This window comes from Cynocephalus volans, chromosome X, assembly GCF_027409185.1.
Source record: "Cynocephalus volans isolate mCynVol1 chromosome X, mCynVol1.pri, whole genome shotgun sequence".
NCBI classification, from domain to species: Eukaryota; Metazoa; Chordata; class Mammalia; order Dermoptera; family Cynocephalidae; genus Cynocephalus; species Cynocephalus volans.
This window is the reverse complement of record NC_084478.1, coordinates 40,451,907-40,472,465: the sequence shown is the minus strand read 5'-3', so window position 1 is coordinate 40,472,465 and position 20,559 is coordinate 40,451,907. Positions and strand designations below refer to the sequence as shown.

The following is a 20,559-nucleotide window of genomic DNA, read 5'->3' as shown; positions in this document are numbered from 1 at the left end:
TTTACCCATTCTGCTGCTGATAGGCACTTAGATAGGTTCTGGCTTTGTATTATTACAAATATTGCAGCTTTGGAGATTCTAATACATGCATTTTGGTGAATACATGTTTGCATTTATTTTGGGTATGGCTAAGGTCTGAATGTTTGTGTCCTCCCAAAATTTATGTGTTGAAAACCTAACCCTCAAGTGATAGTACTGAGAGATGGGGCCTTTTTGGAGGTGATTAGTGTCCTTATCAGAGAGGCCTGAGAAAGCTCACTTGCCTCTTCTACCATGTGAGAACACAGCGAGAAGTTGCCTTCTATCAACCAGAAAGCTAGCCCTCACCTGACACCAAGCCTGCTGGTACCTTGATCTTGGACTTCCCAACCTCCAGAACTGTGAGAAATAAATTTCTGTTCCTTATAAGCTGTCCAGTTTATGGTATTTGGTTATAGCAGCCCCAATGAACTGAGACAAGTATACATTTATAAGTATACATTTATGAACTGTTGGGCTTGAAAAACAGTTTTGAAAGGGCTAAAATGTGCTAATGCCAAATCCTGCAGAGGGAGAGAATGTACCTTGGGCTACAAAGTGGAGTGGGGGGGATGGGGAGGGGGAGGGAGGATGGGGATAATAGGGTGGGGGACATGAGGTTCAAATGCCATTTGTGGCTAATGGGCATGCTGCCAGTATGAATCTGGCCTTCACATCTTGGGCACAAGGGGATACAATCAGCTTTGTATCTCATGAATATTCATAACCAATAAAGAAATAAAATAAAATAATAATTTCTCATGGTTGTTTATTATTAGCCTCCAAAGAGTACATCTGCAGCAGTTTTAAACAACATGTCACTCCATGGTCACAATTAAAATAATGGAGTTTTTAGAGCCAGCTAAATTAGACATTCTCATCAGCCTACATACAAAGTTTTAATTAAAACACATTCACATTAAGACTCCTTCACTTTAGTGCTGCTATTCACTTTTGCTGCAAAACAAGCAAAGAGGCAAAGATAGACTTGATGCATTTGCAGCATACATACCCAAAAGTAGAACAGACAAAACAGAAACGAAAGCTAGTATGGAAAGAAAATATCTGTGACAAAAAGTTCCAGTCATGCTAGAGGAGAAGCTTAAGAAGAAATTGGTATGAATATATTCCATATATTGGAAGTATTCAATTGGCTATGTAAGCAAATAAAACGGTGTGAAAAGAGTGAGTTTATTGGTTAGATTCACTGAGCCAAGGGAAAATAGCAGGTAAAAGCATTAATCCACAGAAGTAATTCCCCCCAAATAAGAGTATATGTGCTAGAATATAGAAAAATCTGGAAGTTTAAGAGTTGTAGCCAGATCTAGCGCTGCACAGAGACATGAAAGGCAGATGAGAAAGCCATAACAGGCAGAAACCAGGCCAGGTCTCTAAGGAGATCTTTTTTAAAAAAAAAAAAAAAAAAGAAAGAAAAACACAAACCACACACATTACTTTATAGGACAAATTCAGGAAACTAAAATCTGAAGCAGAAAAGCAAAGCCACTTGCAAAAGATACTGAAAAGTTCTAAGAAGACCTTCTATAGTTATACCACCTATGAGGAGAATCAAATCTCCCTTCCCCTGAAAAGATAAGGAAAGGAAACCGATAAGCGATCATTTAACATTCAGAGTAAATGAATCAATCAGATTGATGGAATTAACAGGAGAATCCAAGGAAACTATCAATTTAACTATTTCTTTTTAAAATTTTAATGTTTCCTCAGTGCCTCACCGCATTTTTGTTTCTTTTTTGAAAAGATGTGGGTAGAGAAATTGCAAAGAAAAACAAAAAAGAAATAATTTTAGCAAAATGAATTTCAGTCACTTTGGCCTATTAGGAGAAGTCCCTTCCCAGCTGAGGAAAGCTCATTTCAGCTTACATGTGGACTGGTGTGGAGGAGGACCATTCTGTTGGCATCGCATGAACAATTTTTGCATTAGGGAGTGAGGCATTCTTTAGTGTAGGCTCAGTGGGAAACTGTTAGAGAATCATAGACTTTAACGTTTTAAAAAAATTTTTACATAATTTGTATTTACTACTGTTTTCAAACAAACCTGTATTACTTTTGGTAATACAGCAGTGTCAGCATCCCCTGGGAATCTGTTAGAAATGCAAATTACTGGTTGGGGCTCAATGATCAGACATTTAACAAGACCCCCAAGTGACTCTGATTCATACTAAAGTTTGAGAATCACTGCTCTAAAGCATTCAAAGAACTCAGAAGAATGAGAGTAAAAATGAAAGCCTCCATTCAACAATACCCCTTTCTCTGGAGGTAACCTTGTTACGTGATTTGGAATACATTCTAATAAAGCTTTTCTAGGAGTTACAAATATACACGTTCAGAACAGGTTTAGATATAGAAATATTACACATAAATATATTAGCGGATCTTTTTTGCCATTAGTATCTCTAGTTGGTCCTACCCTTCCTTCAACACTGCTAGATATGCAAGTATTGTCTCCTAAAAGGTAAGACCCTCTAAGAAAAAGGTCAGAGTCTTGCCCTTTGAATTTTAGAAGCCTAATTTTAGCATAAAATAAAGAAGATGATAGCTCAGAGAAAACGTTCTTTGACTCATCTAGATGAGACTCTCTAGGCTGATGGAAGAGGCGAGCCAGAGCAGAAGTGATGAAAGCTTATAGGTGGCGAGTCCTGAGAAGAGGCCCTGAGGCCTCACCTCCTGCTCGTGCCCTCATCCAAGCCCTTGACTCAAGTGGACTATATGTGGAAGCCTCTTTGGGGTTGGGGATCTGAAAGCTAGAGGGCTTAGCATAATAGAAGTGCTGGCTCCATTTTGTGTCTATCCATTGGGCTTGAGACAGTCTCACAGGACTTCCCATGACCTTGTGTCGTGTCATTATGATGGAATGGCCCATGTCCGTGAGTGGGATACAGAAGCTGATTGCCCCAGACTCTAGAGTAGTACAGGCTCTCAGAATGTTCCCATGCATATGAGAGTGGCACAGACATGGCACAGGGAGGAGGCAGATGCAAGGAGGTATCATAGTCAGGCATAAAGTAGGATGAACAGACCTCATCATCTAGAACATGTAAATAAACCCAGGGAAGTGTGTAGTGAGGTGGGAACCACATACTATAATGATGCTTTATGCAATCTGATATGTAGGCTCAACACTAAAATAATATTCAGTTATTAAATAAAGAAAATTATTTAGTATTGAATTTGGGGACTGAAATGAGTAGCTATGACATAGGAAAGTAAACATAAGGGGTTTAAAATATATGAACGGGATAATAAAAAGTATGATATAATAACAAAAATAGCTAACTGCATGCCGGACACTTCCTAAACAACTATTACATGTATTTTTCCCCCTTAATGCTCACCACATATGAAGGAGGTCCTATTTTATCACTGTTTCACCGATGGAGAAATTGATTCAAAAGGTTGAACACCTGTAAAAGTTCATTCAGTTAGTGAGTGGTGGATTACACTTTTCACATATTGTTCTGCTGCTTGTTTTCGTCAATTATTTTTTTTCATAAAAGTCTTTTCATATTACTAGACATAAATCTATATTTTGTAGTGCAATGTGCTCATAAGTAAAGATGAAAAATTCAGCCCACTCACAATTTCACTACATATCCAACCCCCACTAAAACCACAGTATAGGAATTTCTTTAAAGGCTCTGAAAGATAGGATAAACAACAAAGGTGATAACAGCAACAAAATTTTGAAAGCCAGAAAGCAGATGGTTGAGTGTCATCTGATTTGGTAGATCACAGAAAGCCAAATCCTAAGATAGCAGTGGGAAAGCTGAGAACTAATGTCATCTACATTACAGGCTCTCCAAATATCTCCAGACTGATAGTCCCAGGTACCTCTGATCTGGGGCTAAAGGAAATGCTAAACTAAGGAGGATTGGGTAAAAGTTGTTTGAGAGGCAGTTAGAGTCCAATATATTCTTTCTCACCCCACATAACTATGTTTTATTCTCCAGAGAGAGTACAACAAAGGGTCCCTAGACCCAGGGAATATCAGACATTGGTGAGAAAATGGGAGGATTAAGTAAATGAATTATTTATTCATTTAACAAGCATTTACTGAATGCTCCCTACGTTCCAGGCACTGTTTCAGGCAAAGATCTCTACCCTTGTAAAGATGAAGCATTAGCAGGAAGTAACAGATAATAAATGATACACATAATATATGCAAATACATAGTATGTTTGATGGTGATAAGTGCTATAGGAAAAAAATGCAGGGTAAAGAAAGGAGGGTTAGAGCACGCTGGGACAGTCTAATGGTCAAAATAGGCTGTACTGAGAAAGAATATTTGAGTGAAATTTGAAGGAGACTAGAGAGTTAATCTTATAGACATTTGTGCATTTAGTGTAGATACACAGAAGTTTTAAAAAGCATACAAACACAGGGTAAAGAATAATAAGTGCATTCCAGGCATTGAGAAGAGTCAGCACAAAGTCTCAGGAGGGAAGAATGCCCGGTGATCTCAAGCACCAGCAAAGAGTCCAGTGGGGCTGCAGCCAGATGGGTAAGGAGGGTGGAGGAAGAAATAAGGCCAGAGAGGCAATAGGGACCAGATCATCTGGCTTGATAGCAAATCCACCTCCCTAGTATTTCAGGCCCCAAACCTTGAAGTCATCCTTGGCTCATCTCTCTCTCATAACCCACACCCCAAAATTCCAGGAAATCCTATTGGCTCTACAATAAAAATATCTGCAGTCCAGTCATTTCTCACCATCTCTATTGCTACTACTATGATAGCATCTCTCATTTGGATTGTTAGAAGAGTCCTTTAGCTGGAACCTCTGCTTCTACTTTTGCCCACTACGGTCCATTCTCATCTACAGTGCAACCAGAAAGATCCTTTAAAAACAGAAGTCAGATCATGTCCCTGCTCTGTTCAAGCCACTGCAATGGTTGTGTTTGTTCAGAACACTGCAATGGACTCAGTGTAAAAGCCAAAGTCATGATCTGTCCCCCTCTTCCCAATTCCACATGCCCCTTGTTTTTGAGCCTCCTTTCCTACCACTCACCCATTTTCTCACTCTGTTTCTGCCACACTGACCCTTTGATGTTCCCCAAATACCAAGCCTCACTCTCCTTTTGTGCCTTACTCTCTGCATGGAATTCTCTTCATCCATATCTCTGTAGGCAATGCCTTACCTGCTTCAAGTCTGTGCTCATATGACATCATCCTAATGAAGCCCACCTTATTACCACCACCACCTCACATTCTCAAAGTCCCTTTATCTTTCTCTCCTTTTCTTTTTTTCTTGGATTTGTTACTAATTTCTTATGTTTATTGTTTATGGTCTATCTCTGCTATGTTGTAAGCTCCAGGAAGGCAGGGATTTTAAGCTGGTTTTGTTCAATGATTTATCCCTAGCACCTAGTATATTGCCTGACAAATAGAAGAGTCTTAGTAAATATTTGGTGGGTGAATAAAAAAAAGTAAGACAGTGATTACTACAATGTCAGCATCTTGCTAACTCCTAAATAGAACAAAAGGCTCTATGTATGGCACTGGTAATCTTTGAAGTCTTAACTTCAGTGATAGATGAGTGATCAGTGTATTTTTATTATTCTTTACCCTGTGTTTGTATGCTTTTTTAAACTTCTGTGTATCTACACTAAATTAGAAGCTCCAAAGGCAGGGATTTTTATTTTTATTTTAAAATTTATTTTGTAGAGGATTGGTTTTGCTCACTTCTGTACCTCCAAGACCTAGGCCAATGCCTGTCAAATGGTAGTTATTCCATCTGTAATGAGAATGAACTGTACATTTCACAAGTTAAGGTTTTTGAATCAAATAAACAATTTTATTGTGAATATTCATGTATTTTTTCCTAAATACTACTGAGATTTTACACATTATGATCTTGTATTTTGTGTCTTTTAATTTTGTTGCTTTGTGTTGCTTTGCCCCCCACGGATTTGTCACCCCACTTCCCCTGGGTGATGGAGGTGCAAAGGATTACTCAAAGCCCATCTCTTCTGAGCAGTGAGAGACCCCAAAGTGGTTAATTTCCCACTGGAACCCTCAAGCAAGAGGCATCACTTCCTTGGGAAATTAACCCCGAATTGGGGTTCTCTTCCTGCATTTATTTTCCAGACCAGGAAGTTACAGGAAGAGAATATAGGTGGGATTATAGTTTAACAATATAGGCTGGTGACTTTCAGTGAAACAAGCCAGATGACACTCCAGTAGACAATTAAGTGGTCCTATCAACAACAGCTTGATCTTATCAAACATTCCTTCTCCCTCCAGCAATTTCTCAGTATCTTTAGATATCAAGCAGTAACTAGTCTGTCCTTGAGCCAGCAACCTTGCTGTGCCGCAATTCTTTTTTTTTTTTTTTTTTTCTGTAGTCTGCTTTTATTTTTGTAAACAATATAGCACGGACATAGTTCCACATAAACACATCTATACCTGCATCAATCATCATTTTTGGATAAAATTATTTTTTATTATGAATAATTGTAGATGGAAAAATGTACAGGATATCAAATCCTAACCCCATGTGCCCATCATGTAATTTCCACAATTACCAAGTCATGGTCACCTTTTTGCATTTATTCCCCACTCTTTGTCTTATTTTGAAGCAAGATTTGAAGCAAATTTTATTCTTGACATTATAGCATTTATTCAATAAATATTTCTACATGTATTTCTAAAATAAAAAGACTCCTCATCTTTTCTCACCTAATCTAGATTCTCTGAAGTAGAAGTCCTTAAACTACAGCCCAGGCCAAATCCTGCCTGCCCCATTTTTTTTTTTTTTTTTTTTTTTTTTTAAATTTTATTTTGTCGATATACATTGTAGCTGATTAATGCTCCCCATCACCAAAACCTCCCTCCCTTCTCCCTCCCCCCCTCCCCCCCAACCATGTCCTTTCTGTTTGTTTGTTGTATCAACTTCAAATAATTGTGGTTGTTATATCTTCTTCCCCCCCCCCCCGGTTTGTGTGTGTATGTGTGTATGTGTGTGTGTGAATTTATATATTAATTTTTAGCTCCCACCAATAAGTGAGAACATGTGGTATTTCTCTTTCTGTGCCTGACTTGTTTCACTTAATATAATTCTCTCGAGGTCCATCCATGTTGTTGCAAATGGCAGTATTTCATTCGTTTTTATAGCTGAGTAGTATTCCATTGTGTAGATGTACCACATTTTCCGTATCCACTCATCTGATGATGGGCATTTGGGCTGGTTCCAACTCTTGGCTATTGTAAAGAGTGCTGCGATGAACATTGGGGAACAGGTATACCTTCGACTTGATGATTTCCATTCCTCTGGGTATATTCCCAACACTGGGATGGCTGGGTCGTATGGTAGATCTATTTGCAATTGTTTAAGGAACCTCCATACCATTTTCCATAGAGGCTGCACCATTTTGCAGTCCCACCAACAATGTATGAGAGTTCCTTTTTCTCCGCAGCCTCGCCAGCATTTATCGTTCATAGTCTTTTGGATTTTAGCCATCCTCACTGGGGTTAGATGGTATCTCAATGTGGTTTTGATTTGCATTTCCCGGATGCTGAGTGATGTTGAGCATTTTTTCATATGTCTGTTGGCCATTTGGATATCTTCCTTAGAGAAATGCCTACTTAGCTCTTTTGCCCATTTTTTAATTGGGTTGCTTGTTTTCTTCTTGTAAAGTTGTTTGAGTTCCTTATATATTCTGGATATTAATCCTTTGTCAGATGTATATTTTGCAAATATTTTCTCCCACTCTGTTGGTTGTCTTTTAACTCTTTTAATTGTTTCTTTTGCTGTGCAGAAGCTTTTTAGTTTGATATAATCCCATTTGTTTATTTTTCCTTTGGTTGCCCGTGCTTTTGGGGTCGTATTCATGAAGTCTGTGCCTAGTCCTATTTCCTGAAGTGTTTCCCCTATGTTTTCTTTAAGAAGTTTTATTGTCTCAGGGTGTATATTTAAATCCTTAATCCATTTTGAGTTGATTTTAGTATACGGTGAGAGGTATGGATCTAGTTTCATTCTCCTGCATATCGATATCCAGTTATCCCAGCACCACTTGCTGAAGAGGCAGTCCCTTCCCCAGTGAATAGGCTTGGTGCCTTTGTCAAAGATCAGATGGCAGTAAGTGTGTGGGTTGATTTCTGGATTCTCTATTCTATTCCATTGGTCAGTGTGTCTGTTTTTATGCCAGTACCATACTGTTTTGGTTATTATAGCTTTGTAGTATAGCTTAAAGTCAGGTAGTGTTATGCCTCCAGCTTTAATTTTTTTGCTGAGCATTGCTTTGGCTATTCGTGGTCTTTTATTGTTCCATATAAATGTCTGAATAGTTTTTTCCATTTCTGAGAAAAATGTCTTTGGAATTTTGATGGGGATTGCATTGAATTTGTATATCACTTTGGGTAGTATGGACATTTTCACTATGTTGATTCTTCCAATCCAAGAGCATGGAATATCTTTCCATCTTCTTGTATCCTCTCTAATTTCTCTCAGCAGTGGTTTGTAGTTCTCATTATAGAGATTTTTCACCTCCTTGGTTAACTCAATTCCTAAGTATTTTATTTTTTTGGTGGCTATTGTAAATGGGCAGGCTTTCTTGATTTCTCCTTCTGCATGTTCACTATTGGAGAAAAGAAATGCTACTGATTTTTGTGTGTTGATTTTGTATCCTGCTACTGTGCTGAAATCATTTATCAATTCCAACAGTTTTTTTGTAGAGGTTTTAGGCTGTTCGATATATAGGATCATGTCATCTGCAAACAGGGACAGTTTGACTTCATCTTTTCCAATCTGGATGCCCTTTATTTCCTTCTCTTCTCTGATTGCTCTGGCTAGTACTTCCAACACTATGTTGAATAGGAGTGGTGAGAGTGGGCATCCTTGTCTGGTGCCTGTTCTTAAAGGAAAAGCTTTCAGCTTTTCCCCATTCAGGATGATATTGGCAGTGGGTTTGTCATATATGGCTTTAATTATGTTGAGATACTTTCCCTCTATACCTAACTTATAGAGGGTCTTTGTCATGAATGAGTGCTGAACTTTATCAAATGCTTTTTCAGCATCTATAGAGATGATCATATGGTCCTTGTGTTTGAGTTTATTAATATGGTGTATCACATTTATTGATTTGCGTATGTTGAACCAACCTTGCATCCCTGGGATGAATCCCACTTGATCGTGATGAATAATTTTTCGTATGTGTTGCTGTATTCTGTTTGCTAGTATTTTAGTGAGGATTTTTGCATCTATATTCATCAAGGATATCGGCCTGTAGTTTTCTTTTTTGGTTATATCTTTACCTGGTTTTGGTATCAGGATGATGTTTGCTTCATAGAATGAGTTTGGGAGATTTGCGTCCGTTTCAATCTTTTGGAATAGTTTGTAAAGAATCGGTGTCAATTCCTCTTTGAATGTTTGGTAAAATTCTGCTGTGAATCCATCTGGTCCTGGGCTTTTCTTTGTTGGGAGCCTTCTGATAACAGCTTCAATCTCCTTTATTGTTATTGGTCTGTTCAAATTTTCTACGTTTCACGGTTCAGTTTTGGGAGCTTGTGTGTGTCCAGAAATTTATCCATTTCCTCCAGATTTTCAAATTTGTTGGCGTATAGTTGTTTATAGTAGTCTCGAATGATTCCTTGTATTTCAGATGAATCAGTTGTAATATCGCCTTTTTCATTTCTAATTTTTGTTATTTGAGTCTTCTCTCTTCTTTTTTTTGTTAGCCATGCTAATGGTTTGTCAATTTTATTTATCTTTTCAAAAAACCAACTTTTTGATTCGTTGATCTTTTGAATTGTTTTTTGGTTTTCAATTTCATTCAGTTCTGCTCTGATCTTAATGATTTCTTTCCGTCTGCTAACTTTAGGATTGGATTGTTCTTGTTTTTCTAGTTCTTTAAGGTGAAGTGTTACGTTGTTCACTTGCCATCTTTCCATTCTTCTGAAGTGAGCATTTAATGCAATAAATTTCCCCCTTAGTACTGCTTTTGCAGTATCCCACAGGTTTTGGTATGATGTATCATTGTTTTCATTAGTTTCAATAAACTTTTTGATTTCCTGCTTGATTTCTTCTTGGACCCATATGTCATTAAGTAGAATGCTGTTTAATTTCCATGTGTTTGTATAGTTTCCAGAGTTTTGTTTGTTATTAATTTCTAGTTTTAATCCATTGTGGTCTGAGAAGATACATGGGATAATTCCAATTTTTTTGAATTTATTGAGACTTGATTTGTGACCTAATATGTGATCTATCTTGGAGAATGATCCATGTGCTGATGAGAAGAATGAATATTCTGAGGTTGTTGGGTGGAATGTTCTGTAGATATCTGCCAATTCCAATTGGTCTAGAGTCTTGTTTAGATCTTGTGTTTCTCTACTGATTCTTTGCCTAGATGATCTGTCTAATATTGACAGTGGAGTGTTCAGGTCCCCTGCTATTATGGTATTAGTGTCTATTTCCTTCTTTAGGTCTAATAGAGTTTGTTTTATAAATCTGGCTGCTCCAACATTGGGTGCGTACATATTTATGATTGTTATGTCTTCTTGATGGATCAGTCCTTTTATCATTAAGTAGTGTCCCTCATTGTCTCTTTTTATGGTTTTTAGTTTAAAGTCTATTTTGTCAGATATAAGAATAGCCACTCCAGCTCGTTTTTCTTTTCTGTTTGCATGGTAAATCTTTTTCCACCCTTTCACTCTTAGTCTGTGTGAATCTTTATGGGTGAGGTGGGTCTCTTGTAGGCAGCATATAGTTGGGTCCTGCTTTTTGATCCAGTCAGCCAGTCTGTGTCTTTTAATTGGGGAATTTAAGTGTTTAACATTAAGAGTTGTTATTGAAAGGTGTTGATTTATTCTTAGCATTTTATTGGTTGTTTGGTTGTCTTAGGTGTCTTTTGTTCCTTGCTTTCTCATTTACTGTTTGGTTTCTTTGTTTGTTGGTTCCTTAGGTTGTAGATAGTGTTTTTGTTAGCTTGTTTTCTCTTCATGAATGCCATTTTTATTGTACTAGCGGGTTTAGATTTTTCTTAGGTTTTTATGGCAGTGGTAGTTATTTTTCAGGAACCAAACCCAGTACTCCCTTGAGGATTTCTTGTAAGGGTGGTCTTGTGGTAGTGAACTCCCGCAGTTTTTGTTTGTCTGAGAAATATACTATTTGCCCCTCATTTCGGAAGGATAGCCTTGCAGGGTAGAGTATTCTTGGCTGGCAATCTTTGTCTTTTAGTATTTTGAAAATATCATCCCATTCCTTTCTAGCTTTTAGGGTTTGTGATGAAAAGTCTGATGTTAACCTGATTGGGGCTCCCTTATAGGTGATTTGACGCTTCTCTCTTGCAGCTTTTAAGATTCTCTCTTTGTCTCTGAGTTTTGCCAATTTGATTATGACATGTCTTGGAGAAGGCCTTTTTGGGTTGAATACGTTTGGAGATCGTTGAGCTTCCTGGATCTGAAGATCTGTGATTTTTCCTATACCTGGGAAGTTTTCTGCCACTATTTTGTTGAATATGTTTTCAATGGAATCTCCATTTTCCTCCCCTTCTGGAATACCCATGACTCGGATATTTGAGCGCTTGAGGTTGTCTGATATCTCTCTCAGATTTTCTTCCATGTCCTTGATTCTTTTTTCTTTCTTTTTGTCTGCTTGTGTTATTTCAAACAGCCCATCTTCAAGTTCAGAGGTTCTCTCTTCAACTTCGACAAGCCTGCTGGTTAAACTCTCCGTTGTGTTTTTTATTTCGCTGAATAACTTCTTCAGTTCAGCAAGTTCTGCTACATTTTTTTTCAGGATATTGATTTCCTTGTATATTTCCTCTTTCAGATCCTGTATACTTTTCCTCATTTCATCATGATGTCTAGCTGAGTTTTCTTGTATCTCATTCAGTTTCCTTAGAATTATCACTCGAAATTCCTTGTCAGTTATTTCAAGGGCTTCTTGTTCTATAGGATCTAGAGTATGAGATTTATTAACTTTTGGTGGTGTACTTTCTTGATTTTTTGTATTTCTGGTGTCTTTTTTTTGGTGTTTATTCATTGTGGCAGGGGGTTTCACAGTCCACCGGTTTGAGACTAATGACTAACTAGGATTAGTTAGGTTGCTGTGGTTGCCAATTTGGTATGGCTCCCGCAGTGACTGCTCAGTTGGCCTCTAGTGTCTTGTGTGTGTGGTTGCCTCGGGTCTTGGGCTTCTCCGGGGATCCACCTTTCTGGTCAGCTTGTACTCTGCTGGGCTGGTGGATCACGTACCACAGGGTGTGTGATCTCTGTTGAGCTTTCACTTTCTGTACAGGACTTCTCCCCGTTCCGTGTGCTCTGGCCCAGGCTGTTAGATCGTGCAGTGGCGACCCCACCGGGTGTGTGGTTTCTGTCGAGTCTCCGCCTCCCTGGCCGCACGTCTCCCCCCTCTGTGCACACTGTGCTGGGTTGGGGCGTGTCTTCTGCACCCCTCGTCTATCAGCTGGGCCTTCAAGACCCTGCTCAGCACCGCCTCGCCCAGGAAGTCTACCAGGTTTCTGCTAGGCACAGACGACCGGTCTCTCTGGGTGCCTTTGTAGCACTGTGTAGATCTTTCTCGGGTCTTGTTCACCTTTGTATCCCCCCGGTATAAACCGAGTCTAGTGCCCGCCTGCAGCCTGCTCTCCGGCAGGTTCAAGCGGACCTGGGAACTCTCCTACCACACTATTCCCAACCAGAAATTCGTTAGGCTTTTTTCCAAACTGGTGGTCGCAGAGATGGTATCTGCCTCCCAGTAACAGGAAGTTTACCGGGGCCGGAGTCCAGGGTGTGGTGGAGTGACAGTCGGCCCGCCTGTACTTCCTAGCCCTCCCAAAACTGGTTGGGACGCCCCACACCCCCAGCCCTGCCAGAGAACCGTGGAGGGAGTGGGAGAGGAGGCCGGCCCGCAGGGTCCAGAAAGCCCCGCGCCAGGCCAAGCAAATGTTCTCAGTGATGGCCGAGCAGGGCGGAGCTGCCCGCACCTGGGAAAATGGAGGCAGCACCGGGGCAGTGAGTGGCCTGGTGGTGCAGGCGGGGAGCCGCGCGGGCATCCACCCCCCGAACAGAGCTGTGCCAGGGATCACTCACAGTGCTGTGCCAGGTCGGGCGCTCGCTCTGTCTCTGGTTTGTTGCCTTCCGTGTTCTCGGCGCTGCCGCCTCGGGCTGTTCAGTCGCGGCGTCGCTCGGGCGCTCCCAGGAGTCTTCTTTAATGCCGGCCTGAAACCTCGAATCCTGGATAGGGCAGCTGGCCGCCTTCAGTGCGGCCCCAGCCTCCGGGATCCTGGCTGCATCCACAGCAGCCCTGGCGCTGTGTTCCCTGTTTCAAGACTCACTTTTGCAGCTAAGAATCAGTTCTTTTCCTGCTCCACACTTCAAAGCTGTTGCCTGTAAATGAGGCAGCCTCTCCTGCCGGGGGCAAAGTGGCGTTGAGCCCCCACGACCGGCCAGCAGCAGCAGTCCTCCCTTAAGAGATGGCCAGAGGAAGGTCCACAAGTTTCCTGGCTGCCCGAGGCCCAGTGGCCACCTTTTCCACCTCAGCTACTCTGCGCCAGCCGCCGCAGCCGCCGCCATCTTGAAAACCGGATGTGCCGCAATTCTTTTTCTTACACCAGAGACTTATAGCCTGAGGAAAATTTCCCGTCCTCTGCAAGGTCAATATCTGAAACTGCAAAGCTTTGGAAAACCAGGCCCTGTGAGGTACATTTGCTTTATAGTATATTCCACATAATTTATTCATAGTTATGCTCAATTTTACACTGAGTTGGTTATCTTTTTCTTAGTGATTGTAAGGTTTTTTTTTTAATGTTTAATAAGGATTGAATTGTGTCACCCAAGTTTTATGTATTAAGAACTTGATCCCCACTGTGACTGTTGAGATGATGGCAAGTCTTATTATGGTAATTGAAAGGTGGGACTTTGAAGAGGTGATCAGATTCTGAGAACCCTGCCCTAGTGAATGGATTAATAATGGTGGTCATGAGCATGGTTATGAGGGCTTTAAAAGGAGAGCACGTGAGAGTCTCTCTCTTTCTGCTCTGCCATTCTCACCACATGACACTCTGCATTGCTGTAGAGTCACCTCACCAGATGTGTTCCCTGGATTGTGGACTTCCCAGCCTCTGAAACTGTAAGCAATAAATTATCTGGTTCCAGGTATTTTAAAATAAGTAACAGACACAGACTGATACAATGTTGTAGAAATTAATTGTGTAACCTGGGTTGCAAATTGTTTTCCGAAGTCTGCTGCTTGTCTTTATTTTTGTTCTTTACATTTTTGTTGAAGTTTTAGATTTTTATATGGTTCTAATAAATTATTTTATTTTATTTTATTTTGGCCATTTGCTAGCATTTAATGAACATCCCTTCATGTGGCTTCAAGCCACTAAGATACAGGCCCCCCCCCGACACTCTTAATCTTCTCCTCAGCTCTTCTGCTGAATAATTTGGCCTTCACGATGACAGGCTGCTTTGGGAGCTTTCCCTTCCCTAGAATTTTGTAGTAGCCCGGTTGCACCACATCAATGATTGGAGCCGCTCCAGTCTTGCTTTTAGCAGCATTTACCTGTGTCTGTTCACTGACCAAGGTCCACAATTTATCAAGGTTGACAGGTGGGCAGAAACTCTGGTTCCTCTTTAAGTGGTAATGCCTCATACCAACTTTCCCAAAGTAACCTGGTTGATATTTGTTGAAGCTGATCCTGTGATGATGCATGCCACCAGCATTACTCCGGCCTCCTGGATGCTTCTGGTGCTTGTCGATACAGCCGTGGACGTGGCTCACGTGGCCGGTGAGTTTCCAGGTCTTCCTCAGTCTGGATGGCATGGCAGTTGCCGAGATGAAAGAGAGAGCCCTCTGCCCTATCAATTATTTTAATGTTTTCTATCTTTCCTATGGAGGCATTCTGAGATTCAGATATAAAATTTCCTGTTTTTTTCTTGCATAGTCTTATAGTGTATGCTCGTGCATGGGTGTGTGTTTGTGTTTATAACTTAAGCCCTGTGGAATTTCCTTTTAGGATGGCAGGAAATAAGAATCTGACTTTGTTATTTTCTTAATGTATACCAATTATTGTAGTATTTAGTAGGCCAACCTTTCCCCAATGATTATAAGGCTACTTTTATAACATATAAAAAGAATGTGCTTCAGGATTACACCACATTCTTTCAAAACTGTAGTTGCAGAAGAAGAACATTTTAAATCTGGTAAGGTAAATCCCTCCATCATCTTTTTTCCAAATAATTTTTGGTTATTCTTATGCTTTTACCTATTCAAAGGGACATGAAATTCAGTTTGCCATGCGTTATTAAACATCTTATTAAGATTTTCTTTGGCATTCAATTCATAAGTTAAGTTAATATATATTTTCATTTCTGGTGAATCTTATTCTTAGGAAATTTCTTTTTCCTTAGGAGATTTTTAAAAATAGTTTTTGTTGCTATCGTGAGTGAGATATTCTGTTGATAGCATTTTTTGTTGTTCTTTTAAGAAATATTTATTGACAGGTGGTATATGGGTTCGTTGCATCAGTTATTTCTGATGCGTAGTAAAGCTTTAAGAACTTAGGTATTGTGATTGCGTATCTGGCCACCTTTACAGGTTTCTTAATTAGTTTTATAGTTTTGTGGTTGCTTCTCTCGGATTCAAATTGTCTAGAAGTTATCATAATTTTTTCTCTTCCTTTCTAATATTTTTAGCTCTTCTTACACTTTAATGTCCTGTTACATTGGCTAGGTTTTCCAGAACAATGTTGTGGAAATAATGAGCATTCTTGTCTTGTTCCTACCTATAACAAGAATGTTGTTCAAGTTTTCATGTTAACTATGTTGTTTACTATAGGTTTCTGGTAGATATTTGTATTAGCCCATTTTCTGTTGCTTATAACAGAATATCTGAAACTGGGTAATTTATGAGAAAACAAAATTTATTTCTTACAGTTTTAGAGGCTGGGAAGTCCAAGGTCCAGGGGGAACATCTGGTGAGGACCTACTTGGTAGGGACTCTGAACAGAGTTCCATGGCAGCACAGGGTACCACATGGTGAGGATAGCAAGAGTGTTTTCATGTGCTCTGCTTATAAAGCCTGCAGTCCACACCCATGATAACCCACTAAACCATTAACCCATTAATCTATGAAGGGATAAATCTATTCATGAGGACAGAGGCCTCATGATCCAATCACCTCCTAAAGATCCCACCTTTCAAGACTGTCACATTGGGGACCAAACTTCCACATGAGCTTTGGAGGGAACAAATTTTCAACCCATAAAAGTATTCTATCTCAAGTTTAAAAAGTTACATATTTTAAATTATGAAGAGCTTTTATTAGAAAAAGTTTTTTAATTTTGTTAAAATAATTTAGCATTCAGTAAAAGTAATGTAATTTTCTCATTATTCTGCTAATATGATAAGTCATATTGATATGGTTCTTAATATGAATGATGTTTGCATTCCTGGAATAAACACTTGGACATAATATTCTTCCACTCTAGTAGTTTTTGGGGTTTTTGGCTAAAATTTTATTGAGGACATCTACGTTTACTTTTGTAAGTGAGTTTGGCTTATAAGGTCTTATAAAATTTGGATATCAGAGTTATGCTAATCTGGTAGAATATACATATTGGCAATATTTCTATCTTTTTAAACTCTAAAAAGTATAAGTAGAAAAGATATTTTCTGTTCTTGATGAAATTGGTAGAACTGACCCATAAAACTAACTGGGTCTGCTTCCTTGAGAAAGGTGAATATTTTTATTATTTTCTTAACATTTTACAGCGATCTGTTCATTCAGACTATGTTTTTTGTCTTCAGTCAGGTTTGGAAATGTACATTTTTCTAGGAAATGATCCATTTTATCTGAAAGGAGCAGGAAGCTTAGCTGAGGAACCTCATCATTTCCAGCATAAGGAAGAATTTTCCTGGGGCTTGAGAATGTTCTACTCCTTGAAGGAACTGATTTTCCTTTTCTTTCTTTCTTTCTCCCCCTCAGATTTTCTCTTGGTCTGTTTTTGAGGTCCAGAAAGATGCTGGGTGGTGTCTGCTGCTTTCTCCAGCTTCAACTCACTCTGCAGTATTACTCTCCTCAACTCTTTGGGATTGCAGTTTACTCTTCTTGTTCCTCTATCAGCCATTGCCATCTAGTCTCTGTATTCCAAAAATTCCTCCACATTTCTGGGCCACTTTTCTCATTGTCTTTTTGTTTGTTTTTCAGTACTGGAAACCAATGCTTCTCGAAACTTAGTGTGGACAAAATCCCCTGAGGATTTTGTTAAAAATGCAGATTCTGATTCAGTAGAGCTGGAGTGGACCTGAGATCCTGCATTTCTGGCAACTGCCAGATGCTGCTGCTCATCCTTGGACCATATTTTGAGCAGCTAGGCTGTAAACCATTCCAGCTGATAATTGAAGGGAGGCTTGGGGATCATTTGATGCAATTTTCTCCATTAAGAGTTAAACAAACAGATTCATCAGGATTAAAAGCCAAGTCTGTTAGCAGTGTTTAATCAAGGTCCTAGTTAATGTATTGTTTTCTCTCAGGCCTCTTTTTAGGTCTTTATCTCAACAAAAGGAGATTTGTCACAGTCAAGATCTCCAAAGAAAACAGTCAGTCTCATTCATGTTGTCACAAATGACAAGAATTTCTTTCATTTTTAAGGCTGAATAGTATTCCATTGTACTGTAATAAACATGGGAGTGCAGATATCTCTTCTACACACTGATTTCATTTCCTTTGAATATATACCCAGTAGTGGGAATGCTGGATCATATAATAGTTCTATTTTTAATTGTTTGAGAAATCTCTATAATGTTTTCCATAATGGCTGCACATTCTTTTACTTTAAGTGAAATAAGCTAGGCACAAAAAGACAAATACCACAGGACCTCATTTGTATATGAAATCTGAAAAAAACTTGAACTTATAGAAGTAGAGAGTAGGATGGTGGTTACCAAGGGATCTGGGAGGGGGGTGTTGGGGAGATGTTGGTCAAAGAATATGAAGAAGTTTTAGTTAGGTAGGAGTGTAAGAACCCAAATGCCCCAAGGGATCACACCCTGATCACATAAGTCCTTCTCGGCCACACCCCATCATGGCGCTGGTTGCCCTCTAAGTAGGGATTGTATTTTAAGCCAGTCAGCCTTCCCTAGAAGCCCTATATATATGTGTGTGTGCTGCCTAATAAACGAGCTCTCTCTGGTGGATCGTCAACTGGTGTCGACTCGTCCTTTCAAGGAGGAGTAAATTCAATATATCTATTGTACACCATGACGACTATAGTTGGTAACAAAGTATTGTATTCTTAAAAATTGCTGAGAGTAGATTTTAAATGTTCTGTTCATAAAAAATTGATAAGAATGTGAGATAATGCACATGTTAATTAGCTCAATTTAGCCGTTCCAGAATGTATACATATTTCAAAACATCATTTGTACATGATAAACCTATACATTTTTATTTGTGAATTAAAAATCAAATTAAAAAAAACAGCAAACTTGGTCATTATGCTCTTACTCTAGCAAAATAAAGCAGACTAGCTGATTCTAAATAGACCAGGGACCACCATGACCATCCTCCTATTTCTGTCACCATCTTCATGCTGAATCATGCTTCCCTGATAAATCTCTCAATCTGTTTCTACATTATCCTACAGTAACTTCACCATCATACACCAAACATACTGCAGTGCCTAGCAAATAATAGAGGCTAGGTAAATATTTGTTGAAAATGGAAGAGCAAGTAAAAAAAAAAAATGAGTTTTCCCTGATGCCTAAAGGAATTGAGCACCCCCCCAACCCGCCTCTGCCTTTATAGTATTTCCCTGAGAAACCTAATGGTTGCGAATTTTCCTCTAACCCTTTGATGTATATGTATATCTTTGTAAGGGCTAGATAACCCCCTTTCCAGCTTTACATATCAGGAATGTTTTTCTTAAGGGTCTGAGAACCATCTCTTTGAAATGTAAACATCAAGGAAGATAAGGCCTTTATTTTTCTGTCACCTTGGGAGTTTAACCTAGGTGCCTTTCACTGAGCTGTAAGCCATTGCTTTTCATAGAAATAAGAGTAGTTTTACTATTATTTTGGATAGAAGCATTAGCTAAAAAATGGCTACATCAATTACCAGGTGAACTTTGAATGAACTGTGAAAGAATGTACAGCAAAGGGTACTGTGTGCCTTCTTATGAGAAGATGGGTTACAATTAATCTAGAGAATATGCATGTAATGGATTGTAACTGCTTGGCTGTATAAAATGGGTGGGATTTCTTTATTCTGTTATCTAACTTCCTATGCTGCCCATTGTAATCTGGTTTAATGCTTGTTCAGTAACAAATCTGTTTTTATTTATTTATTTTCTTTTCTACATTTTGTAATGAAGATTCTCAGGGATGACAGGATTTTTAATCCTCACCTCCCCCCCCACACCAAAAAAAAAAAAGAGAAAAAGGAAGAAAATTGTCTTAGTCTGTTTTCTGCTCCTATAACACAATACCACCGACTGGATACTTTATGAAAAACAGTTTGGTTCACGGTTTTGGAGGCTGGGAAGTCCAGGAGCATGGTGCCAGCATCTAGCAAGAGTTATCCCATGGTGGAAGACAAGCATGGTAGACAGAGAGAATGGGGACCAAAATTATCCTTTTTATCAGGAACTCACTCCTGTTATGATAGTGTTAATCCCTTTATAAGGGTAATTCCTGCATGGCCTAACCACCTCTTAAAGTCTCTACCTCTGATAATGTTACAATGGCAATTATATTTCAAATGAATTTTGGCAGGGACATTCAAGCCCATAGCAAAAAGGAAGGCGGGGGGGGGGGGGGGGGGGAATAAACAAGTAAGCAAAGGAAAGAAGAAAAAAGAGAGGGAAGAAGCAGGGAGGAAGGAAAGAAGAAAACACAAAATTGGTTTTCTTCATAAGATTTTTTTGTTTTGTTTTGAATTGCTTTGTTTTGCTTTTTGCCAAAGCAGAGATTCCAGACAGTGAGTAGATGACTCATGGGCCCAAACCAACATAGGTATTTTTCTTGTGAAATATGGTATTGTCATTTGACCTTGAAAAATCAATGTATGAATGAAGTGGTCTGCCCTATGTGCCCTTATTACGTACCTCTATATCCAAAGTGAGGAAAGTCACAGAAGCACCTGTTATGTCATGTTTTAGAGCTTATTGAGTATTTTCTCTCACAAGTTTATAATGCAGTTCTCTGGGAACAATAATATGCAATACAAAGTAAAAAAAATTTTTATCGTATTTGATATAATGCCCATGTTAAACTAGTAATGTGGTCAAATGTACATTGGAGCATCTTTTTTCTTACATATTACCTGGTGGGGGAGTGGGGGAGAACAAGTAACAAATTATTCGGTGGAGTTAAATATACCCAAAGGTAGAATATAAGTATTTAATATTTTTCTTCAATTTCCTTCTACATGGCAACTATTGGACCATTAGAAAAGAAATTGGATGAGATCATTCAGGCTAAGAGCTTTTTTTAATAGAGAAAGGTACTTTTATAATTTCTTTTTATATTTTGTAATCTGAGCTGTATTATCTGAGTAACCTTCATTTAGATCTGTTTTGAAT

The 20,559-nt window shown here is 39.1% G+C and overlaps 1 protein-coding gene across 1 annotated transcript; it reads right to left on the bottom strand.

Moving 5' to 3' along the window:
* Positions 1 to 14,360: 14,360 nt before the first annotated feature.
* Positions 14,361 to 14,801, bottom strand: LOC134367670 (large ribosomal subunit protein uL15-like). The gene has a single exon (XM_063084414.1). The coding sequence runs from the start codon at positions 14,799 to 14,801 to the stop codon at positions 14,361 to 14,363; it is 441 nt and encodes a 146-aa protein (XP_062940484.1).
* Positions 14,802 to 20,559: the final 5,758 nt, after the last annotated feature.

Bases quoted from the DNA above. Each gene is read 5' to 3' on its own strand.
- LOC134367670 (XM_063084414.1), bottom strand. From the start codon at position 14,801: ATGCCATCCAGACTGAGGAAGACCTGGAAACTCACCGGCCACGTGAGC.